A 27,581-nucleotide genomic window follows, 5' to 3' on the forward strand; every position below is an offset into this window, starting at 1 on the left:
TTGAATGTGGGAGGTGAGTCTTGAAATTTAGAAAATGTTCCTAAATGCAGAATGTTTCCTAGAGATGAAATAGTTTTGTTTGTTACTGTCTCTTGTGGTGATTAGGTCTTATTCTCAATTCTTATGTTGAAAACATAACTTTTGGGTTTTAATTGCCAGAAAGGCTGAAAAATTTCAATAGCTTCCTTTGCTAGTTTTCTCTTGCAGAGCACACTTACAAAGGTCCAGCCAGAACAAGGGTGCTTTAAGCTGCTTCAGGTTTGTTTATGAGCACCTTCAGATCTGCCCTGTACAGTCGTCTCTGTGCTGCGCATGAAGGCCCCATGTATTTCTCAGGCACAGCGTGGAGGTCTGTGTGAAGAATCAGAGAAAGATAGGCCTGAAAAAGATTCTAGAAGTCATCAAACCTTTCACACCCCTCCAAAGCAAGATAAACCATATCCATGTGCTTCGCAAATATTTGCCAAGACTATTTTTTAAAGACTTGCCAGACAGTTTCTCGTGGATATTCTACAACTTCCCTAGGCAATACATTTCATTACTTCACTAGCCCTATCTTTAGAAAGCTTTTTTTTTTTATATCCAACCTGAATTTTCCTTGCTTCAGTAGTTGTGAAGGGAAATACATGTTTGCCACAACTTGATGGTGACAAAATGCATGTTGGCTCTTGCTTGCTTTATGGTGGTACTCAAAAATAATGTTGGATGAGTCAGTCCGGGATTGTTTTTTTCCCCCAAAATAATCAAAACGAAATTGACTGGTGTATAATTTCTTACCTCTTTCCTTTGTCCTTCTTCAAAAGAATCACTGCCCCCTCTCCCAGCCTTTTGGTACATTCCCAATCCTTCACAAGTTGCAAAATAATACCAAGTCCCAACTTTGCTTCAGCTGTTTCTGTAAACTCCTGTAATGAGCGAATCACCTGGAACTAATTTGAAGGCAATATTGTACCTGTTTTCACTTTGTATCACTAAGGGATGTAGTCACCTAGCTATCATCTTCCAGTAATTTCAGGGTTTAATTAGCATAAATGAAATAATCTGCCACTTCCTGTTAGAGCATTTCTGCTTTGCTGCAGCACTTCAGCCTTTCTATATAACTCATTTGATATTAAATGGATAATACTGATATATTAAATGTGGCAATGCTCACTTCAAATCTATATGAATTAAACTTTTATTTTGAAATATTTTTTAACTTAAGCCCTGCAGTAACGTGTTCCTGGGCAAAGAACTGATCAGATGTTGGGAAAAAATCCTACTTTTGCCATAAAATGTTACGTAGAACCAGAACTTCTTGATGACTCCATTTTGGTTAATGGCTTTGATGCCTATAAGCATATTGACATGTGGGCATTTGCTCTTGTTCTATGAGCAATAACAAGAAGAACATTCAGTAATGGTAACTCAAAAAAAATATTTTTGAGTGTTTCTAAACGTATAAGTAGAATTAGGAATTCCTTGTAACAATAAACATAGAAAAAATAACACACGTTAATTTAGCCAGCCAGAAAATCAATATGCCAGAATGCTCTCTTCCCTCACCTGCATTGCATTTTGTAGAAATGGTACCTTCAAAATTGCATGCTGTTGTTTAAGATGGCATGTTTTACTCATATGCAAGCTATTTAGAAGCTGCAGCATGCTTTTCAGGGATACATGAATGATAATAGGCTCCTACAGGAAAAATTCAGGGAATGCAAGAGGAAGGGCAAGGAACACGTACAACTCCTGCAACTGTGTACTAGCTCTAGACATGTGGTGTATTTTCAGCTGTTTTTTCCATTCATTGGGTTTTTTCCAACCTGTTTTACTTCTGTTGTTGTGTGTTTTTTTCAATTTATATTCTAAGTGATGTCTAATAGGTATCATAACTTAGTTTTTTCCCCGTTTTAGTTTCCTAGCATAACTGTAAATCCTTTTCAAAGGAGAGGATCTCAAGCTGGTTATCATAAGGCTAGTGACCCATAGACAGCTAGCTGATTATGTGTACTGGCTTTCTTTGGCTTCAGGTAACACATTAAGAGATCTAAAAGTGGATTATATTATTTGGTTCAATGTTGGTTTATGTGATAAACAGCTCGTCCCCACAAACACGAAGGAGCTCAGAGGCACAGCAGCAGGTGGGCGAACCCCTACAGCCCAGTAAGAGGCATGGAGTCCCTGCCCCAGCCTGTCCCAAAGCTGTCCTGGGAGAGCCATCAGCCTCGCTGTCCAGGTGCGTGACCCAGATGATGAACCTGCTGGAAAGGCTCTCTGGATCACCTTGCAGACTGAGGTAGGGTCACTGCCGGCAGGGCTACAGCACATGGCACAGGATGCAGGGAGTGTGCTGGGGTTGTGCTAGGCTTGCCATGGCATTTTTAGGGGAGGAACCAAAGGTGGGGAAATGGAGACATCAAGGTGGTTGAGAGAGGAACAAGCATGGGAAATGAGAGGGGAAAAGGGGGTAAAAGAGGCTGGTTGTGTATAAAGAGGTGGCTGGTCATTATACTTAAGGTCATTATGCTTTGGTCATTACATTAAGGCTGGGACTTCTGGAGGAGGTGGCTGCCAGAGCCAACCCCAGCAGGTCCCAGCCAGCTGCTGCAGAGTCTATAAGGTATGGGTTGACTGGGACACCAGTTGGTATGTGTGTATCTGTGCAGGAGGCAACTGGGGAGAGAGGGGATGCAGGACCAGCTACTGGATGCTCTGTGTGTCTAAGCCCAGTTACTGGAGAGATCCAGAGCATGTGTGCCTGTGTTCTGGTGTGCATATGGAGTGGGAAGTCCTCTACCAGCAGCTGAAGTGAGTCTGCAGGCCGTGGCAATTTGCATGCCCAGGTGCTAGTAGGCTGGGCAGGCGTGACGATCCAGGGGCAGCTGCTGGATAGACTGCCTAAGCCTGGCTGCTGGAGTGTACGTACACGTAGAGGTTTACCACTCACAGGCCTCCACCCTCATCAGGCAGAGAGGGGAGCAGTATGAGGCTGTTGGTGCTGTTTGTGTGTGTGTGCTGAGTACTTCTTGCTGTGGTGTTCTGTGTGCCCCTGCCCACTGGGAAGGGGTGCGCAGCCCTGCAACTGGTGGGATGCGGGGGCATGGAGCTGCAGCAGCCTTGCCACTGATGCATTCTGCAGGTCCCCAACATGCTGTTCTCAGGAGATTTTTATTTTTTTTTTAATGTTCTCAACTACAGCAAAATGACCACATTAGCATTTTGCAGACATCCCTTCTGTTATTAATGCTATAGTTATGGTGTTGATTTAATTTCAGTCGTTGTTTTAGCAAGTTGTTGTTCTTATTGTTGCTGGATAGGTGTAGTCATAGCTGTTGAAAAAATAAGTAAAAATCCCCTTTAATTTAAAAATAGCTTTTTTTTTAGGAATTGCAGAATAATTTAAAGTAACATTTTAGGATTGTGTTCCACTATTTTTGTCATATCTTCAAAGCTAGGATTTACGGAACAGCAAAAAACCACATCAGATGACTTTCAGAACCTATAGGTATTTTAAAGAAAAAATTTTTGTTCTGATTTGAAAATATTCTTCCATCTCTAAACATGCATGATGTATAATAAAATGCAGCTTGATAAAGTACACTGGCAGTTCCCCATTTCCTAACTTTCATCTCATTAAGGTGTGTTCCTTAGTTGCTATTTACTTAGTGAAAACATAATTAGTAGTGCATGTAAGGTATATAAATATACATGAAGGGCATCACATATAATTTTTGACATCACTGAAGTATTTATGTGATTTACCTATTGGGCACTAGTAAGAACATTTTTAAACCAAGCGACTTCTTCATTTTCTCCTTTTAAGATGCTATGTGTGGGACTTCATTACATTTTTGAAAGGTTATTTATTCTCAGGCTTTCCCTGAGAAGAGTGTAGGCACCTAGAAAGGTGAGGGGCTCATAGCTTTTGGCTTGGACATCGACAGCCACATCCTCCCTTTGTTCCACTGGAGGAGCTGAGCTTTGGAAGATGGAAATCCACCAGGACAGCTCAGGAGGTAGGAAGAAGCAGGTGCCTAAGGAATGCAGGAAACTGAAGCACAAAGCATATGCAATGTTTACATGCTTCTAAATAGTCAATATATTTTTTCCTGCAGGTGCAGGCTATGCTGTGCCACGCGTGGCCCGTGGCTGCAGGATACACTCAGCCAGCTCACTGCAAGTGAGGAGCCTGCGGGCAGCACTTGCTCTCCCTAGCCCCGCTGCCTTGTCCCAGTGCACTACTCCTTGTATTCTTCAAAACCTGTGACTCCCTCTCTGTTCTTCTCAGGCACATATGGCTTTCCCTATCCTAGGAAAGACATCAGAGTTCTCTAACTTCCTTCACAGATAAACTTGATATGTAAATTATGCATATATATTTTTACTACAAACAGTTACAGAAGTTAGAATAAATAAAGCACTTTTTGACGTTTTTATCAAGGTATTTTGAGAAGTATTCAGGATTAATGCATACTAGAAAAGTTCTACCCTAATTCACACACATCATTCAAGTGTAGCTACCAATGGGAATAGGCATTGATCTGTAATTCACATAATTATAATGTCATCTTGACAGAACTTGCTAGCTAATGTATGGAACAGCAAGAATAAAATAATTTTATTTTAGCTAAAACTGATTAGTTTTAGCTAGTTTAACTAAAACGGATTTAAATAATGTGAGACAAATTGGTTGAAAAAAAATGGAGTTTTATGTCTTCCCTTTTCATGTTTATTTTATCTGCCAGTCTACACTGATCTTTTTTTTCTGTTTGAAACTAGAAGCAACTGCATAATTGTCAATTAGCAGCATAAATGATTTCATACCACCCACCTCCATTTTTGCAAAGCATGCAGACTGTGTTCATACGGAAATGTATGTATAGCAGTGAATGAATTACAGTTCTTCAAAGATTGCTAATTGAGAGAGCATTATAATTGCTAAAACGTGGAGGAAAATGTATAAAGCTCTTTGGGTGCTTTAAAATATCTCACTGTAGGTGCAGGTTATGATGTAATTTGTAACACAATTCCATAGTACAGCAAAACATAAAAACAACCTTTGGAGAATATTCCAACAGCAATTTGGTCCTTAAACACCATATGGAGAAGTAACTAATCCTATACACGACTCAGTGATTCAGAGGGATAATCCACAGAAGAATTTCCATATGGCATTCTCAATGTTCTTCAACACATACTTTTCTATCTCCAACCCATGCTTACGATACGCTGGCAGATGCACTGCTGATACTAAAGCCTGAGTTGAAAAGCATAAATGAATATCCATTTTATCTCTATTTGAAATGATGAGTCATCACTTGCTACATGATGCTATTTGTCCTCTTGGATGGTGAACCAAGGCCAGAAAGAAGATAGAATTTTGACTGGCACGATCACGGCCCATCTCTACTATGGTACAGGTGTGACAGACTTTATATTTAGACATTTGAGTTTAGATTCAGATTTAGATTATTAGGGTGGCTGAAGGATTTGATGGGATTGACATGATTCCGTTTGAAATACTCTTTTCCCACATTTTGAAGGGATCAATTTTCTATCCCTCAAACTCCAGAATCTTCCAGTATAGTTTCCTTTATTTCCAATTTCTCAAACTGAAAAAAACCCCCTTTTTTTTCTTCTATCAGTCTCTTAATTTATTCCAGAAATCAAATTAAAATAATCTTCCATCCCATTAGAGAGCCTTTACATGAACATACTACACACACTTGCTAGCAACCCTGGCCCACATATAGTAGTCTTGAAGGCAGCGAATTGATTCAGTTACATGAATATATAAGTCCATTATAGAGAGCATAGAGCACAAAGACTATAGAGCGTACAACGCAGTGTGAAGCGTGAAAAAGAAGCATAAATGTATCTTGGTGATGTTTTTTAGGCATTATTTTTACCACCATCTTCTTTAACATGGAAGGAGATGGTAATTAGGCTTTACTGACGCAGTTTTGCTATGTCAAAGAGAATGAATGCTTCCATCAGCCCACAACCTGTTTCTAAATTATCCACTTCATAAGGTCTGTTATCAAGAAGAATATTTTACTTCACTCAACATTCTCATTTGAAGAGAAGTAGACATGTCTTGAATCCCATAACTGATTTCAGGAGTTCAAAATTTAGACTGACAGGTGACTTTAGTTTCTGTTCACATGTCTGTTGGGAAAAGTTACACCATGTAAAGCAGAGCCAGATTTTTTTTTTATGGACCTCTTATGAACATCAAAACTGCCTCTTTCAGTGGACATGAAATCTATTTCAAAATCCTTTCCAAAACTATAGAATAGTTTCTTAACTTATGCCCACTGATGATGACAGAACCTTACTTCTTTATTACCTTCATAATAAATTGTAATTAATTATATACTCCACACTTATTTCATCACTTTCAGTTGGCTATTCTTCCAGAATCGAAGTATGCAACAATAATTATTTGCCTATAGCAAGATTTTATGAACTCTAATATGTGCAACATGTTCAACTTTTTTAAAATTAAGTGCAGGCATTGTATTTACCATTAATGTACAACTTTATTGGCTTAAATTTCACATCTGTGTTGTTTTATATATAACTCTATCAGTGTAACTGCACCCTGCTTCTGATGTGTGTAATAGCAGCCACCAAACCTTGCTTTTTTTGTTTGCATTTTACCTTTTAATATAATTGTTATGAAAAAACCCTCATTCTAGCTTTCTGGTTTTTAAAAAAGTGAAGTGATATGAAAAGAAAATAATCTTTCTTATTCATTATTTGGAAAGTCAGCTGTAAAACGCTGCCCGAGATCTAAAAAAACCTAAAGAAGCAGCTACAATTTGCCTGAACAAAAGGGTTTGCCTGTTTAAGAACAAAATCTCTTTGAAAGAGGCTTTGTCGTGGCAATCCATTCTTAGCCTGAAGAAACAGGCAACAGCCTCACTTACTAGCTAGCAGCTTGTTGGGAACAGTCCCATAGCTGGTCCCACAATTCCCACCAGTGTGCACCCAGATGCATTTGAGGTAGCTGCAAAGCCCTACCTAGTTCCAACAGAGAGACAAAATAGAACAAGCCTCAGCATAGGAAAGCTATTCAACATGCACTAAAAATCTGGCACTGGCTTATCATGCAGGTATCTAGTTGTTGATACACAGATTAGACAAATTAATGCTAATTAGGGTAAATCGACAAATGTTGTAGACTTTCCAGCTGTAAGGTGAAGATATCCTAAGAATTACAGCAAAGCAAAATGTTTTTAAGTATTCATAGTTAAAATACAATGGTTTTAGAATTACCAAGAAGTAAAATACTAGTGGCTTCCAGTAACGAGATAAAAATAGAAAAGAAGGTATACAAGGTGGAAACAACCTTTTGCCTGATGAACTACTGGGTAGAGAGGGGTAGCTTCAGTTTTTGAAGTTCTTAATAGGCTGGGACGCCAATTTTATGGGGCACAAAATTTATGTACACCTTAAATCAGATGTAATATGTTAAATTCAAATATAGGACAGTATATTTTCAGTCCAGAGAGTACTCTGCTGAAACATATCGAGATATGCCACATTGACAATATGATTCTCTGGATTTAAGAAAAATGTGGCATCATTTTACCTCCTGAGGGGATCCTGATCAGGTCAGATCTCTTTCAGTAGAACAGATATTTGGACAAGTAATTCAGACCATGACTATGACAGAATCTTCACCTATAGCTGAGGGGGGCTTCAACATAAAATATGGAATAACGTTCAAACCTTTTAACTATTCAGAATTTTTTAAGGTAAGAAAACAGGATCAAACGCTGCTCAGAAGAAAATATAATGAACTAACTCTTCAAGCTAATACAAAAAAAGTAGCTGATTGATCAGATTTTATTAAATTCTGAGCAACAAGAAATACAGCGCAAAGTAATCATTTTCCCTTAGCACTTGAAAGGAGCAGCAAAAAACAAGATACATTTACAGAAGGTTTTCTGCCTTATAACCAGACTTTAAAAGTATGCTGTCAGTACATTTGTAGCAAACTGCTTTACACTGAGGCATTTAATTATTCCAGGCCCCAAAGTTCCACCTCTCATTGTTAAATATTGGGTAGGAATCAATTACAAAAGGACTCTGTTTTTAAAAAGGTTTAACTGGAAAACAAGAATTTGCAGATTCAACATCCAAACGCCCAAGGAACAAAAATCTTTGCTTTTTAGAACAATAATATTAAAATTTATACTGTCCTTACTGAAAGCCAACTTTAAAAGCTTATATTATTCCAAAATTCAGTTTGCTTCTTTAGAGTGAAGGCGATACTTTTAGTGGTCTCCATTATTTCTCTGGAACTGAAGTGTTGATTTGGAGCGATGGTGTAGAGCCTTTTAATTACCAGATGTGCTAGCATCTTTTCTCTGCCTATTCACTTCTGGCACAAATTATTGTTGATAATGGCTTTGCACATAAATGGCATTGAGGGGAAGCAGACTGCACCCTCATCCAAAATCGAGCCAAATTAAACCATTTAGCATAAGTGGGGAAAAATGCATCTAATCGGTTCAGGCCCCTTGTATTTTCAGAGAAACTAAATCAGCCCGCAAATTTGGCCATCTGGCTAATTTTGCTTTTGGATCTGCTGCCACCTCGTGGGCCCATGATGAATTTTAAGTCCCGAGACAGTAGGCAGAAAACTAACAAAAGTTAACCTTGGGTTTTGGGGGAAGCCCAGCTATTTAACTGACGTGTAAGCATACTTACATATAAGCATCATTCCCATTCTGGTGTGAAAAGTGTTAGGTTTTTTTGTAATCAAGTTATATTTGCCACGTTTCAGTTTTTTGAATTCACAATTACAGCAACAACTTCAATTTATTAGACTTCAAATTAAAATATAACTAAATGTACTGCTATTTCTTATGGCTTTTTCATCTCATTGGAGTGTTCTCCTGTATTGCCTTGGGTTTTTTTCTGGACCATTTAAGAATTTGATACTGGAATTAAAGAACACTGGATTCCTACAGCTTCTCCAGGCTGTAGAAGACTGTGGCATCATTAATGGCTTGGTCAGACTGTCTCTGGACGAAGAGTTCATTGGGATGACAGACTGGAAAAAGGATACCACCAGTTTGTGGGACACTGGGTTCTTAAAAATGTTCCTGTTTTATTCTCGCCAGAAAATCTGATAATGGGATGCTAAGGTGCTCATCCCAGAAGTCTGGAGCTGTCAGAAGCTGATTTATTCACCTTGGAATGGCCAGACTTCAAGGCAAAATAATTACTAGCTATGAAATGAGCAGTAACTTAAGTTCATTTTTACTTCATTGGATAGCTTATGTTTAATTTCTCTTGAATTTAGAAAAAAAAAGGGGGGGGGGGGGATGTGGGACAGAAAATTTCATCGCTACAGGGAAAACAGGCTGCATTGGTAGCCCTGTACAGAGGTTTCTTCAGTTAGAAACTCTTTTTTTCTAACTGTCCACACTGTAGACTGAATCCCCACAGGTTAGGTTGCCTTCCTGCTGCCAGGCACACGAATGTTTTGGCACTGACCCAGGCTGCAGCATAGACACAGAAAACTGACAGCCACCACACAACCTGAACAAAAGGCAGAAGAGCAGCAGCGGTAGCAGCCCAGCACGAGCATTCTAGGCTCCCTTCACAAACTGAAGTCCATCACAGGCAACACCGCAAGCTAAGGATGGGAACTGCACTGGCAGCAAGAACGTACCTGTCATTGGGAAGCTGAGGCAGCTTCCCTGCCTGTCACCTTCAGCCTGAGCACAAGCCATCCTCAGTGGCACAGGGGGCTCAAACCGCGCCAATACCTACCTGCCTGCGCGCTATGGTACCTTGACCCAGAGCAAGCGCTTGGCATAGAGCAAGCGCCAAGAGCTGATGAATCAGGACCTTGCAGCCATGACAGCCTACTCATCTCTACTTGGGGAGTGTCCTCTCAGCCTCAGGCATCTTTCCCAGGCTGTAGCCTATGCTTTGAGCCGTTCAGTTCATTTCTCCCACGCAGTCTCTGGATACACAAAGTAATTTGGAGTTGAGAAGTGATTGTGCCCCTGTACTCAGCACTGGTGAGGCCACACCTCAAATACTGTGTTCAGTTTGGGGCCCCTCAGTACAAGGAGGACATTGAGGTGCTGGAGCATGTCCAGAGAAGGGCTACGAAGCTGGTGAAGGGTCTGGAGAGCAGGTCTTATGAGGAGCAGCTGAGGGAGCTTGGGTTGTTTAGCCTGGAGGAGGCTGAGGGGAGACCTTATCGCTCTCTACAAGTACCTGAAAGGAGGTTGTAGTGAGGTGGGTGTTGGTCTCTTCTCCCCCATAGGAAGCAATAGGACAACAGGAAATGGCCTCAAGCTGGTTCAGAGGAGGTTCAGGATGGATGTTAGAAAAATTTCTTTAATGAAAGAGTGGTCAGGCATTGGAAGAGGCTGCCCAGAGAGGTGGTGGAGTCACCATCCCTGGAGGTATTTAAAAGACATGCAGACGTGGCACTTCAGGGCATGGTTCAGGAGGCCTGGGGGTGTTGGGTTGAAGGTTGGACTTGATGATCTTAGAGGTTTTTTCCCAACCTTAATGATTCTATGATTCTATAATTTCAATCAGACAACAGTGTTATACAGCAAACTTATACTCGATGCTCTAAAACTAATGTGTAGAAATATATTAATAATGCAAATATTATAAACCCGCCGGGGCCGGGGCCGCGGGGGCAGCTCCCCGCAGCGCCGGCTGGAATGTCCGCGAAGGCCGGGTGGAGGGGGCGGGGCCTGGCGGGGGAGCCGCAGCCAATGGGGGCGGCGGGAGGCAGCGCGGGGCCGGGCGCGGGCGTAGGGGGAGGGGGCGCTGCCCGCGTCAGAGCCCGGCCGTCTGGCGGCTGGGGGTCGCTCGGCGCCTCCGCGCGCTGCCGCTTGGCGAGCGGGCCATGGCGGCGGCGGCCGCTCGGCGGCCCTGGGCCCTGCTGTTTCTGGCGGCGGCCGCGCTGCTCTGCCCCAGGGCGGCGGGTGAGTAGCGACCCGCGGAGCGGGGGGGGCGGTGCCGCGGGTCCTTCTTCAACAACATGGCGCAGGGGCGAGGCCGTCGGCGGGGTGCCGAAGCCTCGGGGCGGTGGTGTCGCCGGCGGGGATGGGGCGCGGTCCGGCGCGCGGGTCCCTCCCGCCGGGCCGCAGCCGGGGGAGTGGGGGGCGGTACACGGCGCCCCGGCAGCCGCCGCCACCCGCACCTGCCCCGCGGGAGTGGGAGGCCGGCGGGCCCGGGGCCGCAGCGGGTGAGGGTCGGGGGCGGCTCGCCGGGCGCTGCCGGGAAGGGGTAGCGTCGCCTTCCTGGTGTCGGTCCTCTTCCCGCTGCTACTGTCGCGGTGTCTGTCGTGTCCCCCCGTCCTCACCGTGGAAAACACCTGCCTGAAATCCTGGTGGGAAGGAAGGGAATGCCGGGCGCCGGGGAGAGGGGCTCACGTAGCTGAGGTGGCGAGGAGCGGAGTGCAGGGGCACGGCCGGCCTCCCCACGTCCCGCCTGGCTGGCAGGATGACGGTATGGACCCCTCCGTTTGCCCCACCGGGTTAGGCGGCTCGGGGCCGGGATTTGTGTCTTCGGCTGTCGTGCTGGCAATAGGTAAATTCCCAAGACTGTGGTTTGAAATGGAGAAGACCTGGTGTCTTGCTCCAAATGGGTCAAACCTGACTTCGGGATTGCTATATGAACTGTCAGCACAGTCCTCGCGTTCCCTGTGTTTGCAAACATTGTCAGTAAAAAGAACGATATTGAGCAAGGCACTGAATTTTTTAATAAGTGAAGGCAAGATGTTTAATAGAGGGAAGGTCAGTGGTAAAATAGTTTTCTGCATTAAAGTTGTAAGAGCAGATAACTTCTTGACAGGACCGAAAAGGAGTAATGAAAAAAGGAGGTGGCACAAGCACAGGTATCAGCAAACAGCTGTTAAAAAATGCATTGCATTGATAATGTTGTCACAGGAGTAGAAAATACAAAATAGGTAATACTTCAAAGCAGAAAGCTGCGATCACTGAGGCATTTATGGGCCTTTCATTGTTGTTCTATAGTTCTGATTTCTAGAGAGGCATGGTCTTAGGAAGAAGGCAGTGAAAAACCAGTGGAATGAACTATGAAATACTCTAGCCCAACTTTTCCTTGATAAAACTACTCAGATGGCTGAGATAGTAGATCTTATTAATGCAAGAAGTATAGATATTTCATAGTTGGACCCAGAAATTTTTTAGAAAACTAGAGAAAGTGGAAATGAGAAAGCAAGGGACTAACTGAAAGAGATGTCTTAAGATGTTTTGGAAGAGGTTAACTGGAAACAGAATAGAGGAATTGTGTTTGGAATGGATATGTTTAATAACTTCCATTTCTGAATTAAGCACTAAAGATTACTCTGGGCCAGTTTAATATGCTCCTAACTCAAGATACCATCAATTTATTAGGGTTTTGTATAAAAAGAATTAAACGACCATAAAGTTCAGTATATTCGTACTTTATTGTTACACTCTCTGGTATAACTGATAAGATTTGTAACTCAGCAGGGGAAGTGATTGAGAAGGAGAACTATTCTGGATGTGTGTTAGTTTATCATAGAAGGGTTCAGAGCCACTGAAAACTAGTGGATAAAAGGTCACAAAGTGTTAAATAACTATGTGAAGGAGCGATTAATAAAATATTGCCTAAGATATTAATGAACTCAGATCATAGTGGCATACGCAGTTAAACATATGCATTGTCACCTAAGTTAGTGTAAATTTTCTTTATAGGTTGGGAACTCTGAATTCTTGGGTCTCTTAAATATAACAGTTGCTCTCAATAAAAATCTATATAATGAAAAATTTCTGGGACTTATGGCAAAAAAAAACATCAAAAATGTGATTGAGAAGCCAGTATTTCTGTTTGTAAGTACAGCCTATGTTTAAGTATGTTTGGTTGGATGTTTTTTTTTTTTTACTTATGACAGTTAATTTGCTGGTTATCTTTTCATTGTGAACTTGAATGTCTTCTCCAGCAGTGTGTTCATGTGCTTGCAATCTGATTGCATAGGCACTGAAATTTAGAAACATTTCTGAAAATAAGTGCAACTCGTGCCTTAAGAAAAACTGTCTGTTCTTCAAAGTTAATGTTTATTGTTGTTGTTATATATCTCTAATACCATGGCTTTACAACAGGACTAAGAAAGTGTAAAGCAAAGCTTTTCAGCTAGGTGAAATAATAATGAGCATGGTGGAGCCTGCTAATGATGAAATTGATTCTTGGCACGGATTGGCTTACTGAACATGGGGCAGGAAAACCTGCAAGATCCCATGGGTAGCCCTCAAATCGGAAAGATTAAGTCATCTGTGTCCTATCTCAATCCTTTTATCTGATGGTAGAAAATGGGCAAAAACCCATTAAAGACCATTTTACAATTTTATTCTTTCATTTCATTGTGTTGTAAGCAGGACTTTTGGTGCTGTCCTCATTTATTACAGGTATTTTGCTCTGCTGTTTCTAATTATTAATTAAAACATTCACTAGTTACAAATCCTACTTTGGTTTCTCTTCTTTCCTCTTCAGGAATTACAGATTTCTGCATTAAAATGTAGTTCAATCCTGTAGTAGTTGTCTTAAATTGTGACTGTACAGACAACCTATTTAGTGATTTATTCCCACCCCCAGTTCCTCAACGTTTTCAGCCTGAAATTTTCTTTTATTTTTTTAATGTAATTTCAATTTTGGAGAATTTTGGGTTTGGTGGTGGTAGAATCTGTTGTTTTTTAAATTGGTTATCTTCTTGTGACAGCTGTAAGCTTTCAGATGGATACACTTGTCAGCTGTGAAATTACGAAGGAATTCATGCCCCAGATCCCTCTTACTGGTTTAGTCGAAATCTATTTAGTAACTAGGCATTGTGAGATACAAATTTGTACGTGTGATATCATTGTACAGTATTGCTTTTAGTTGTATCAGTGTGATATGTAGTTCAGATACAGCTGAGCAGAAATCTGTAGTCGTTAAATGAATCCTGTGTGTGAAGGCGTGCATGGAAGTAAAAGCTTTAAAGGAAACCTCTGTCTGCCAGTTTTATGACACGTCGTTCCAAACACTGGGCAGTGGGGATGAAAATGAGTATCAGGGAGTTGTGCAATTCATTTTATATTGGCCAAGCTTCACTCTGAATTAAGGAAATACTTGGATGGTAGGGGAACAAAACACCACAAAGTATAATGTTAAAATTGCTGCTTTAAACCTTGGCATTTGATGACTTCCCAGTGTTTCAGTTCTAATTTGTTTTTCTGTTGATGTGTTCATAACTGTGTTTGCTTTATGACTTCCATCTAGTCAGGCAAAACCACTCTAAATTGTTTCACTAGTGATGGATGATTAACAGTTTTGTTCCAAGTTTGTAAGAAGCCAGAGTTCAATGACCAGCTGTGTTAACCTCTGTATGAAAAGGGTTTCCTGCTCACATTTCCTTTTTCCACCTGTTCCTAACCGGTTCTTACACTTTTCAGATTCTGTGAAATGATTCAATTTACAGAGGCGTATAGTCTCTATAGAGATTTTTTGGTGGTTTTTTTTTGTCCACTTTTTATTATTCTGGGGTTTTTTTCTTTTTTATTTCCCCATGGTTAATAAATTGAATTGCCTCATGAAGGAATTTGGCAGGTGCCAAGCTAGTGCAAGTGAAGCAGCAGAAATGTGGCTAGAAGCAGAAGGAAGGGCAGTGAGATCTCCTTTTGGTGGCAGTGAGTGTTCAGGGGTAATTCTGTGAGACTTGATGAACGGATCTGTGTCAACTTTGGAACAAAAACTTCTCATGTTCTTTTCTGCCTTCTGGGAAGGAAAATTTCTCACGGGCATCTGTGGACCAGACGAATTGTCCTGATCGGCCATCAAGTGGGGGCTTCTGTTCAGAAGTGATAGTCAAGCGCTTCAAGCCTTTTAAATACATTTTTCCCTCCCCCTGCTTTTCCATAGGCTTGTCTTGTTGTTACCATGCAAAGGACAACTTAATGTGCCGTGATGTCTGTGAACAGGTAAGCTTGTTTTAAATTTGGTTTATCCCTCAGAGTTAAAGTCATACCCTTATACAATGATGTAGCAAGATTAGGGTTACAAGCAAACGATTTTCTGTGTGAATACTATGTGTGAATCATGAGATGTAGTATTATTGTTATTTAAATGAGAACTTAAAGGCTTAAAACTGTAGTCCTCTTCCCTTTCATCATGGAAAGCAGGTTCTGCTGAAGTTGAGGAGAAATAGAGACACAAATTTGAGATCAGGATTTGGTCAAGAAGGGATAAGCATGTTCGGAAACTGGGAGGGGTGAAGGTATCTTACCCAGTTTCTGGATCATGTGCGTTTCCAAGTTTTTTTGAATTTATAATGAAGAACAAGATGTTGAAACTGTTCTTCCTGCCAGTTCTTGTTTCTTAGCTAAGCATCTGAGATACTTATTGTGATATATGGCTTTGTGAATCCAGCAAAAATCTGCTTGCTTACTCTGTTCATAAGGTAATAACAAAGAGGTGCTTGTGCTAAATTCAAGCTTGGAAAATTTTTTCACAACTTATGTTTAGATTTGTACCTTCGGGTAGTATGTTGTACAGCTTTGTGTATGTGTATTTGTATAAACTTATATACATAAAAGTTTTATATCAGCAAAGCTTGCATACACATATACACAATTTTTATATTAAAATTGTGTCTTTGCATCATACCTGCCCCCTTTTCTTGTCTTCATTACCTGCCTCAGGGCTATTCAAGCACTAAACCTGGTTATGATTAGGTTTATCTGTGACTGTACTAATGAAACTTTTAGTTTGAATTGCACTTCTCCCTCCCTGATATATTCATAGCTTTCCTATTATTAGGCCAAACAAGGAAAAGTCTGGCAGTCTCTTTCCATAAGACAGTCTCTTAATTCCTATAATTATTCTTGCAGCCTTTCCAGCATAAGTTTATCTCTTTGAATACAGGTAAGCAAAACTACATGGTATAATAAAACAGAAGTATAGCACTCGGTCTTAAAAACTGGGATAAAACTTGCATGTAAGTAAGAGGAAGATATCCATTCCTGTACATAAACAAATTCGATTGGCAGGTTTAGTGGCTGTATTGAGAAGGCATTTGGAGTAATTTGTCTAATTCTTTCTTCTGTTCCATTGGTTTAAAGTTCCCAGTTTATCACGTGAATTCCTGTTAGCTCTTCATGAAAGGCCTTAAGCTTTTTACTGTCAAATTTCATCCCATTTCTGTTATACTGCTTCTGACTGTTGTGTAAAGTTTTCTGTGGTTTTTTGTAAGATATTCTGATCTTGCCTCATCTGGATGATATCTCTCTACTCAGATAATCAGCATGTTTTAGAGTCTTTCTGGTGAGAGGTCTAAAGCAAGACAAGCGCCCCTCAAATTGTTCTATAAGGAGCTGTCTTAGTTACCTCACATCAGGTTGGTAGCATCATTTTCTGAATGATGCTTTGATATAGACCAACAAACTGACTGAAGTGGCTGTTTACTATTTTATACTTACTTTCATGTTCTGTAACTTAACTGTTTTGTGCGGCATGATTCAAATGCTTTGTCTTTGTTGAATCCATTTTGGAATGTATTATTTGATGCTTACCCCTTGTCTTAAACATAAAATTTGTAGGATGAAGGTTTACATACATGAGAGGTGACTGTAAGGGATCAGAGTTGGCTGAATGATTTGCCTTTTTCCATCTTTCCAAACACCTTTTCTAAAACATTTGTGATGCGCTTGTTGCCTTGTCTGTACCACCATCCTGACATGATAATTGTTTGGACTTGGTAGTGTGAGCCATCAAACATTGAAGTTGCTTGCCAGGGACAGCAGGGAGAGAGCAGGCTTGTGACCCATATTTCTATTTAACTAATACTCAAGCAATGCCAGTGACCAGGGTGCACAGACAGGACAGAAATTTGGGGCTTAAGACAGATGTTTCTTGTGGAGAGGGCCCACAGGAGGTGCAGATGTAGTGCTTTAGACTGTGCGTACCTGCTGTGCCCAGCACAGCAGTCTCTGGCACTGGCTGGGCCAACCACCCATGACAGGTTGGAAGTCTTGACCCAGAGGAAGGATGTTGGACACATCCAAGCCTTGGGCTGCAGGGAAAGGATGATGTCTGCCCTTGAGTCAGTGGCACTTAAACTGTGGAGTCATGCTCTGGTGAGCTTCTTGAACTGTCAGATAAAGAAGCTGAGGATAGAAGCATTGCCTCTGTGTAGATGGGAGCTAGACAAGCTCTTCATGGAGAACCTGCAGGGACAATAGCCTGAACTATGCATTGCATGGAGAGAAGGATGGCCAGAGGCTAGGCTTGATGGAGGCTGAAAGTTTGTGACTCCGACAGCAGGAAGAAGTTTCTTGACCTGTCTTTGGTTATGCGCTTACAGAATAGATTTGGGGACAGAATAGTGAGGAGCAACAAGCTCCACAGGGAGCCATCTTGGCCTAATCAACTGGTTGCAAACAGTGCCACCGGGATAAAGACTCCCTTCTGCAGGGGATGGAGGCACTCATCTGTAGATGAGACGTGCTGTCTAAGATGGTTTGGTTTTTAGGGGCTCAGATCTAGGATGTTGCAGAAATTGCAACGGTTTTTTTGACCCTCAGACTGTTACCCATGGGCTGTTCATCTACATGGGTAACAGTGATACTACTGAGGGATGCTTTCGATTGGTAAAAGGTAACTACAGCCCAGGGGCTAGGGTGATGGGAACAGGAGACCCAGTGGTGTTCTTGATACTGCCAGTTAAGGAAAAAGTCTTGATGAAGATAAGGAATGCTGTTAACTAGTAATTCAGCTACTTTAAGTGAGCCCTTTGAAGAAGAAAACTTGGGTTACAGATTTTTTTTGTCAACTAACATGATTCAAATATCTAATTATTTTGCATTCTTAGTAAGTATTATTCCAAGCTTAGTTTCAGAATAATGTCCTTTTTGTGATTATTTAAGTCTGTCAGATACTGTAGCAAGGAATAAGTGGGCCTGTCTTTCTGTAATTGACTTTTTTTCCTAAGTTTATTTCTGGGAAGTTTCACAATGATAAGGTTCCTGGCAGCATTCATCTCTGTACTGCTCCAGAGATCTCCATCCAGATCCTCCTCCAAGCATAGGAGCAGTCCATCCCAGTCCTCAGGAAAACTTGTGTTTCAAGAGCCTGGCTTGGCTAAACAAGAGGAGTCATGAACAAGCTTCAGTGCAGAAAGGCAGTATAGAGAAGGTAGAAGCAGGGGAAAGTTATGAATGCAGAATTTAGAAAGTTTGTCCAGGCACATGAGGTTATATTGGGAAGGACAAAGCTCATCTGGAGTTGAGACTTGCAGAGGATGTCAAGGGCAACAAGGCATGCTATGGCAGTAGTTAAAGGCTGAAGAAGGAAAAATGTGCAGCGGTTGCTGAATGTAGCATGTGATTTTAGTGTCAGCAAACACAGATAAGGCAGAGGTACTGAATGCCTTCTTTCCTGAGTCTTTGTTAACAAGGTCCCCCAGTCCTCTGTACATAGAGATGGGGTTCAAGGAGGAGTACTACCAGTAATAGGTGATGGTTGAGTCGGAAGTTACTTGAGAAAATTTGACCTGTGCAAGTCCATGGGACTAGAGAGACTGCATCTGAGGGTGCTGAGAGAGCTGGCTGGGGTCACTGCAACGTTAGTCTCTATCATCTTTGAAAGGTTGTGGAACTTGGGGGAGGTCGCCAATGACTGGAGAAGGAGAAACAATGTATCCATCTTCAAAAAACAAAATAGAACAAAAAAAAAACACACAAAAAACCACAAAAAAACCAAAACAACAACAAAATACAAACAAACAAAAAAAACCACCAAAGGACAGTTCCCAATCCAGCAAACTACAGACTACTCATCTTTTAAAGCCCTGGGAAAATCATGGACAGAGTCCTCTTGGAACACATTTCTGAGTATGTGAGGGATAAATCATGTCTCACAAACCTGATTGCCTTTGATAATCAGGCTGGATTTCTGGATGAGGGGGAGGAAGTTGATGACAGTTGTGTTTACTTCAGCAAGACTTTCAACACTGCCTTCCTCAATATTTTTGTGTCCATTTTAGGATAATATGGTTTTGGTGGATGGACAACTATATGAGTGTGAAAATTGATTGGATAATTTGGCTCAGAGAGAGATGTTAATGTGTCCTGGTCTGTCTGCCGGCTAATGAGAAGTGGATTACCAAAGCAGTCTGTCCTGGGACCTGTGCTGTTTAACATCTTTATTAATGACCTGGAGGAGGCAACAGATTCTACTCTTGTTGAGTTTTCAGGCAATAACAAGCTGGAAGGAAAAGTTGATAATCTTGATGGCAGGACTGTCACACAGAGGGACCTGGACAGATGGAAGGAATTGGCCAACAGGAACTTTATGAAATTCAGTAAGGACAGATGCCAAGTCCTGCACCTGGGAAGAAAGAATTGCTTACAACAATATGAGTTAGAGATTGATTTGCTAGGGAGCAGATTTACAGAAAAAGGACCCAAGGGTGCTGGTATACAGACAGCAAGCTGAACATGAGTCAGCAGTGTGCCCCAACAATAAAGGCGGCATTCTGGGCTATATTAACAGGACCATAGCTAGTAGGTCTAGAGAAATTATTCTCCCCACTTAGCACTTGCTGACCACATCTAGAATACTGTGTCCGGTTTTGTCCCCCCGTTACAAGACAGACATCAGTTGACTGAAACAAGTTAGTAGAGAGTCACCAAGCTGATCAGGGGGCTGGAGCACATCCCTCCTCTGGAGAGGCTGAGGGTACTGCCTTTAGCCTGGGGAATACGGAGCACCTCAGAGCAGCCTTCCGATACCTGTAATAAGATTGCTCAGAAGACAGAGCCAGGCTCTTCATAGTGGGAGAACAAGCGGGAACTGTCATAAATTTAAACTAGAGTGTTCCAGCTGGTTTTAAGGAGGAATTTCTTCACTGTGAAAACACAGAGGATGTGCATTCTCCATCCACACAGGTTTTCACAACCTGACTGGACAGAACCCTGAGCAACATGATCTGGCCTCATAGTTGACCCTGCTTTGAGTAGGAGGTTGAAATAAATAGTCTTCTGAGATCCCTTCCAAACTGAATTATTTTACTATTCTTTGACCCCAGAAGACCCCAAATACTAGTGCAGTTCCTTTCTTGCTCTTATTATGGAAACCAGTACTATTGCTCCCTTGTTCCATTAGTTTATTGTGTTGCAAATTTAGAATAGACCTATAATGTATTTCTCCTGAAAGATCTGAAATGCATCCGTGTTTCAGTTATTCCTGTAACTTCCAGTTTCATATCTCACATTAATAGGGCTGTTTCCGTCCCATTTGTTGCCCAGTTCCTTGTTTTAATTTATAAGTGTTTACTTAATTGGACTGCTAAAGGAACAAGAACTAAAAACATGATTAATGTGGGGCCAGAAAACAATTTAAAATGTGCTGAGAGCTCAACTTAGGTTAACACCTCCATGAAACTTTAAAAAGCAAAACAAAACAACAAAAACATCAAAAAGATTTATGAGGTAAAGCCATCTTGTAATAAACCATTGAAATATTGCTACTGTTGTAAGGAAATGAGATGAGCAACACTACAAAATGGTCTGAAAGACACCTGGGTAAAAAAGATAAATCTGCATGATTCAGAATTGCATGTGAAAGTCAAGAAGGTATGGTAAGATTTCTTCCCAAATATAGCTATGCAAAATAATTTCAGTTGGAAGAGTCATTTTGTCTAACCTGCTCAGAGAGTGCTACCTTCAAAATGAAATCAGGTTGCTTAGGATCTTTTTAGTCAAGTTTTGAGTATCCTTGATGGTGGGCTTTCCACAGTCTCTGAGGAATCTGTTCCAGCACTTAACTATTCTCCTGGTGAAGATTTTTTTTTTTCTTTCCCCCTTTGTACCCAGTCAGAATTTCTCTTGCTGCAACTTGTTACTTTACAGGTCATCCTTCAGTTGTGCAGCTCTGAGAACAGTCTGACTTGCCTCTTCTGTAATCCATCTTCAGGTATTGGAAGACAGGAATTTAGATCCCCCCGTTCCCTCTTAACCCTTCTTCAGTTTGAACAGATTCTTCTACCTTGGCCTGTCTTGGGATGCTGGACTTTACGACATACTTTTTGGCCTTCTACTGGACACTCTGCAGTTCATCAGTAATGTTCCTTCCTTGCATAGGGGTGGCATGAAGCTGGGTTTAGTATTACAGATGTGGCCTCATCAGTGCCCAGTAGAAGAGAATGGTCACTTTCCTTTAACCTGCTGGTAGTGCAGTTGCTAAAGAAGTGCAGTATGCTGTTAGCTTTCAGTAGTGCTGCATCGGTGCTCTGCTGGCCCATGTTCAGCTTGTCATCCACCAGGATCCAACACCCTTTTCTGCAAAGCTGCTTTCTAGCTGGTTAGCACCCAGCCTGTACTGTTGCATGGGGTTACTCCATTTCAGCTGCAATATTTTGTGTTTGCCTTTGTTGAACTACATGAGTTTCCTGCCAGTCCATTGCTACAGCCTGTTGAAATGCATCTGAGTGGCAGCTCCATCCTCCAGTATATTGATGACAGCTTCCAGTTCAGGCTCATCAGCATACCTGCTGAGGATTTTATCTGTTCCATTGTTCGGCTCACTAGTAAAGCCATTAACAGTATTGGTTTGACTCGTATATTACACAAGTTCTAAGTGGCCAACACTAAGACATTGAAATGCTTACTGCTAATCTTTGAACCCTACTGTCCAGGCAGTTTGTCGCCCACCTTGTAGCTCACCCATCCCATCCATGTTTCACCAGTTTGGCTCTAAAGATATGGTGGGAGACCACGTAAAAACCATTTTAAAGTCAAGACAGACAGCATACGCTGTTCTCCACTCTTCCACTAAACCAGATTTTTTACTATGGAAAGCTATCAGGCTAAATTTGCTCTTGCTATGCCTGTGTTGACTCTTCCTGGTCACCTTCTTGCCTTTCACGTGCCCCGATGTGACTTCTGTGAGGATTTGTTCCACAGTCTTCCTGCGGGGTGAGGTTAGGCTGAACAGCCTGTAATTCTGCAGGTTATCCTTCTTGCCTTTCTAATGGATAGGATGTTTGTCTTTTTTTGATCATCAGGAACCTCATCCAGTCAGCATGATCTTTCAAAAATGGTAGCAAAGCTGCCTTGCAATGACAGTGGCTAGCTTCTCAACATCCTCAGCTGGCATCCCATCCAGTCTCATGAACTTCTGGATGTTCAGTTTCCTTAGGTAGTGCTTAACTTGATCTTGTTCTGCTATGGGTAGTATTCATTCCCCTGTTAGTTTTGATAGTCTCTTTTACTAATCTAGGTTCTATTCATCTTTGTTCCACACAAATTACTTGTTTCAGGGTAGGTTTTTTTTTTTGAAGGAGTTTAGTTGCCTGAGGTCATGTAACATGTAGCAGAAGGTTCATTAGGTAAATTGTTGTATAATATTTTGATATACGGGGCAGAACTCCTCTGTGTTTTTCATAATGCCTGAATAGAAACTTTCTGACTGAAATGTTTGAGGAGGAAATTCTCATTCACTTCTAAGTGTAAAAATTCCTTCTTCATAAAAAGTGGAACATTTGAAAGACTATAGGTATAGAAAAGAAAATCCTAACTTTGCATTGTTTCCATATTAACTGGCCAGAATTGTCTACGGGTAGACAGTAGTGAAACTACAAATGATTAAATCAATTGAAAAAAGTATTAAATATGTAGATACATTCTATATGTTCTAAGGTGTGTTTTGTTGCTAACAGATTTTGTCTTCTAAGAGTGATTCCCGTTTGAAGCACTTACTGCAGCGAGCACCTGAGTATTGTCCAGAATCAATGGTAAGGCTTGCTAGTTTTTAATTAAAGAAAGCAAAACAACTAATCTTACATTAACAAAGTTTTGTTTGCAAAAACAAGATTTTAAAATTACTTGTATTTAATTTATTTGCTGAGTTTTGTGCTGGTAGAATGTGTGTTTGTCTTCAAGCTTTTTCTTCCTTGTTATGAGAATTAGAAAAATTCTTATAATGAGATTTGATCCTCAAAGTAGGATTTTTGTTGTTGTAAACCCAATATGTATTTTGCTACTTGCAATAAGATGGGACTTGCCAATTTTACTAGGTATCCTGGTTGTGTAAGCTATGAAATGCAATGAAAATCTGACCTATGTTGTAAAAAATTGTGCTGGGTGATTGTTACTTGGATGTTGATGGCAGCAACTTAAATTATATCACATGTTCCAGCTTGTGTATGGGACAAAGCTATGACGGTCTTGGTTGGGCTAAGGCAAGGAGACTGTCATAGCTGTTCTGAATGGTTTATGGCCATATCTGACAAACTGAAGTAATGCTTTTATAGGATAACTAAGATTATGGTTTCCTAAAAGTTCTCAAGTGTATCACAAAAAAAATGAAGAATGTAATCTGGTCCCTGTGTTAGATAATCAGGGAAGAGATAAGCACTATCATTCAGGCTGTAAATTTTGGAGTCTTTATCTCTTGGCAGCTTAGAATATCTCAACACATTTGCTGTCAGAAAGGTCTGCTTTATTCTTGTGATTTTTGTTACTTCTGAACAGTATCAATGCTGTTTCGAATTAGCCTAAAACATGTATTCAAATGGGCTGTGTGTAGGAGTAGTACATCTGAGAATAACATTTTATAAGCAACTTTGTAAGAGTGTGCTTCCTTACAGATCCTTTCCTCCAGAGTATCAAAAGGATGTTTTTTTCAGTGTTTTGTTTCTGTGGATCATCAGCTCTAAGGTCTTGGGAAGTTAGAGGCAGCTGATCATATGAGTAAAATCTGTGGCATGAAAATTCACCACATATCAAAGTGGTGAATAGTATTTGTTTCAGTACTGGTTTTCTTTGTTTTATTCCCTGCTATGAAGAGTAGGCTCTATCTGTATAGTAGAGGAGTGTATTTCTAGAGGACAGGATTGGAGAGCATCTGGAAGGGGGGGAAATGATTGACAGAATTATTAACTCCCAATTACTGTCTTTATAAATAGCAAGTTTACTGTCCAGTGTGTATCTTAAGTTAATATCACTGAACTGGTAATATTTACAAACTTTTTAAAAAGACATCTAGATATAAAATCATTAGCAGTTCAACTTAATACCATATTTGCTATTTTCGGATACAACTTGTCTTTATTGGAGAAGTGTTCTAGTGACATTGCACTGATGAGCGGATAGGATATGACTTTAATCAGATGGTCTATTTTCTGGAGCAGCGGTTACAGACTTTGTGTTGTCTGTTTAGGTAATATGGTAGAAAGGGTGTTGCGTGGTATTAGTCAATAGAGTAACTGTCAACACAAGAAGCGAGTTTATCTTAGAATCATAGAATCATTTAGGCTGGAAAAGAGCCTTAAGATCATTGAGTCCAACCGTTAACCTTCTCATGAAATAAAGGAAGTCAGCTGAATCAATGGAGTGGAGCTAGTAGAAGTAGTAGGTCTTTACCCTTTTCTTTTCAGCTGACTTTGACTCTTATCTAAGTGGGAAACTCCCACAGATACGGAGGAGGACAGTTCTGGATTATTAGATAGAGATCCATTGCAACTTAGAAAGTCACTAATTCCTGTGATGACAGAATCATTGCATTACAGTATGGGTTGCTGCTCCAGTGTGATTGAATTGAACTTTTAATTTTGTTTTAAAGAACATGTTCAGCACTCTTCCATTTAAAGCCCCTTGTGGTGGGTTGACCTTGGCTGGATGCCAGGTCCCCACCAAAGCTGCTCTATCACTCCTCCTCCTCAGCTGGGCAGGGGGAGAGAAAATACAATGAAAGGCTCGTGGGTTGAGATAAGGGCACGGAGAGATCACTCACCCATTACTGTCATGGGCAAAACTGACTCAACTTGGGGAAATAAACTTATTGCCAATTAAAAGGTCAAAGTAGCATAATGAGAAATAAGAACACATGTAAAAACACCTTCACCCCACCCTTCCCTTCTTCCTGGGCTCAACTTCACTCCCAATTTCTCTACCTCCTCACCCCCGCCCCGCCCCCAAGTGGCACAAGGGGATGGGAAGTGGAGGTTGTGGTCAGTTCATTGCATGTTGTCTCTGCTGTTCCTTCCTCCTCATGCTCTTCCACTGCTCCAGTGTGGGGTCCCACCCACAGGGGACAGTCCTCCACGAAATTCTCCAGCGTGGGCCCTTCCTACAGGCTGCAGTTCTTCACAAACTGCTCCAGTGTATATCCTTTCCACAGAGTGTAGTCCTTCAGGGATGGTCTGCTCCAGTGTGGGTCTCCTGCAGGGCCACAAGTCCTGCCAGCAAACCTCTTCCAACGTGGGCTGCCCTCCACAGGGCCACAGGTCCTGCCAGGAGCCTGCGCCAGTGTGGGCTCTGCATGGGCTGCAGCTTCCTTCAGGGCACATCCACCTGCTCTGGTGTGGGGTCCTCCACGGGCTGCAGGTAGATATCTGCTCCACCGTTAACCTCCATGGGCTGCAGGGAGACAACCTACCTCACCGTGGTCTTTACCACAGGCTGCACGGGAGTCTCTGCTCCTGCACCTGGAGCACCTCTGTGCTGCCTTTCTTCACTAACCTTTGTGTATGCAGGGTTTTCTCTTTCATATGTTCTCACTGCTGTCTCCCAGCTGCTGCTGTTCTGCAGCAGTTTTTCCCCCTTTTTAAATGTTATCACAGAGGCGCTACTAACGTTGCTGATGGGCTCGGCCTTGGCCAGTGGTGGGTCCATCTTGGAGCTGGCTGGAACTGGTACTGTCAGACACGGGGGAAGGTTCTGGCATCTTTTCACAGAAGCCACCCCTGCTACAAAAACCTTGCCACATAAACCCGATACCTCCCTTAAGACTTGTCACGTGCCTTCTTACTCTCCACAGAATTTTCCTCTGATTTCATCTAATTAAGGTTTTCCTAGTGCTTACTTTAAAAATATTGAATTCAGTAACACTGTACTAAAATACTAAAATGAAATCCTTCAAGGCTTTTCTGTATTCTTGTCATTTTGTGTGTGATCATGTGGTCTAAGTGTTGTAAGACTTCAGTTGTAGGATGTTAAACATCTACCATACATTGTATAGCAACTCCCATAGCTTTTAATTCTTCAGGTTTCTAGTGCAGCGCACCCAGTGTAACTGTGATATTTACTTGTTTCTGACAGTTGAACTAAAATTCTTACCTTAGATGGAATTCTTCCTCTGCTGCCTTCTAGGCAGCGCTCTTTATTCCAGGACATTTCTAACTTCTATTGGGTGGGTCACATAAGTACCTATGGCAGACCGGTGTCTGACCTGGGATTCCTTTTCTTTTATATGAGCTCCAGTGTAAAGAATCCCCTGTAGTCAGCTTGGCTGACAGTAGCCCCAGTAATAACAGTAATGAGAGAGAAGGGGACAGCGACTCTTTGGTAAGCTCTTCACCCTTTCTCTTCTGCCAAAAAAAAAAAAAAAATTTACTGAATTCTTCTGCCTAATACCACCAGCCACTTAGGTCATTTAGCAGAACCTGTGCTTATGACCAGAAGTGCTTTGCAGTCAGGGTGGACCAAACAGATCCTTGTTGTTACTTTTCATGTTAGTAAACTTCACTTATACAACTCCCTCTTTCATGTATCTGTCTTTCCCTGAAGCTACATTTCTCTGGTCTCTGTCATACCTTAAAACCTTTTCTTTTGTGTGTGGTTGTATATGGTGTGAGGAGTTTTTTTTAAGCTGGTGGAATGGAGTGCTAGGGCAATAAGCTTCTCCACAGGTCTTGGTCCTAGATAAATTTTTTCCTTTGTCTAAACAGTTGCTACTTAGTTCTCTAAACCTGGGTGGAGAAAGTTGACTGACAAGCTAGTAATCACAGCAATTTCTGCACCTACAAAAACATTGCTATTGATTCCATACCCTGTAGATCACAGCCATTTCATCAAACAAGTGGTACTCCACTTAGTGCTTTTTTCAGGAGATGTTTTAGACATAAGACCTCTTCAAAGAGGTTTGTGTCTGCTAGAAACTCTCTTATTCTGTAGACTTATTTTTCCTTAATTGCATTTTACTTTTCAGGGAGAAGTGTGGGGTTGTATAAATTCTTCTTTGCCAGGTAAGAAATGCTAGTTTATTATTGAATTGTGTTGCTTTTTCACCATATGCATGTTTTGATGTTGTGTCTACCACCTGCACCTATAGATTTTGTGATAATTTAACTTCCATGTTTCCCTTATAAACTGTATTTGACGCCTAGTTTCCTTTAGTCTAAACTGGGTTACCTGTGGTTTTTTTAAAACTTCTTTTGTTTTCCTAGTTAGAAAATGTTTAATATGTTTGTATGATTAAACATATGCCTCTGACACATCCAAGAAATATCAAAATTTCTTTCCTTTAAAGGTTTTCTATTATTTTTAGTTTAAGTGTACCTTAGCCTGATCTTTAAAATCGTGGATTATTGCAACTTTGCTCTAGATATAGTATAATATGGAAAAAAACAGAGTAACGGGGAAATAGTAAGAGCTAGACAAACAATTTAAGAAGTGCAGGGGCTCGGATCAAGAACAGAACTCGGTACAGGTGGATTTAGAAAGTTAAAGCATAAATCACAACACAGGACTATTATGTTAAAAGGAGAGGTCAAAAATAGATAAAACTGGACTTACCTACTACTATTG

The 27,581-nt window shown here is 41.2% G+C and overlaps 1 protein-coding gene and 1 long non-coding RNA gene across 2 annotated transcripts in view; both read left to right on the forward strand.

Annotated features, from left to right (window-relative positions):
- Nucleotides 1-2,074: 2,074 nt before the first annotated feature.
- On the forward strand, nucleotides 2,075-6,677 carry LOC142053907 (uncharacterized). Its single transcript, XR_012659365.1, has 2 exons — nucleotides 2,075-2,278; nucleotides 4,098-6,677. It is a non-coding gene; the product is annotated as an uncharacterized LOC142053907 (long non-coding RNA).
- A 4,103-nt stretch (nucleotides 6,678-10,780) lies between these two features.
- The window catches only part of RECK (reversion inducing cysteine rich protein with kazal motifs), a 62,385-nt gene continuing 45,584 nt past the window's right edge, over nucleotides 10,781-27,581 (forward strand). The window contains exons 1-4 of the mRNA XM_075083846.1: nucleotides 10,781-10,958; nucleotides 14,917-14,975; nucleotides 22,712-22,786; nucleotides 26,983-27,019. Of these exons, the coding sequence (XP_074939947.1) occupies nucleotides 10,880-10,958; nucleotides 14,917-14,975; nucleotides 22,712-22,786; nucleotides 26,983-27,019 (250 nt within the window). The 5' untranslated portion in view covers nucleotides 10,781-10,879. The remainder of the gene's footprint in view (nucleotides 10,959-14,916; nucleotides 14,976-22,711; nucleotides 22,787-26,982; nucleotides 27,020-27,581) is intronic.

Source organism: Phalacrocorax aristotelis, chromosome 2 (genome assembly GCF_949628215.1).
Source record: "Phalacrocorax aristotelis chromosome 2, bGulAri2.1, whole genome shotgun sequence".
NCBI lineage: Eukaryota > Metazoa > Chordata > Aves > Suliformes > Phalacrocoracidae > Phalacrocorax > Phalacrocorax aristotelis.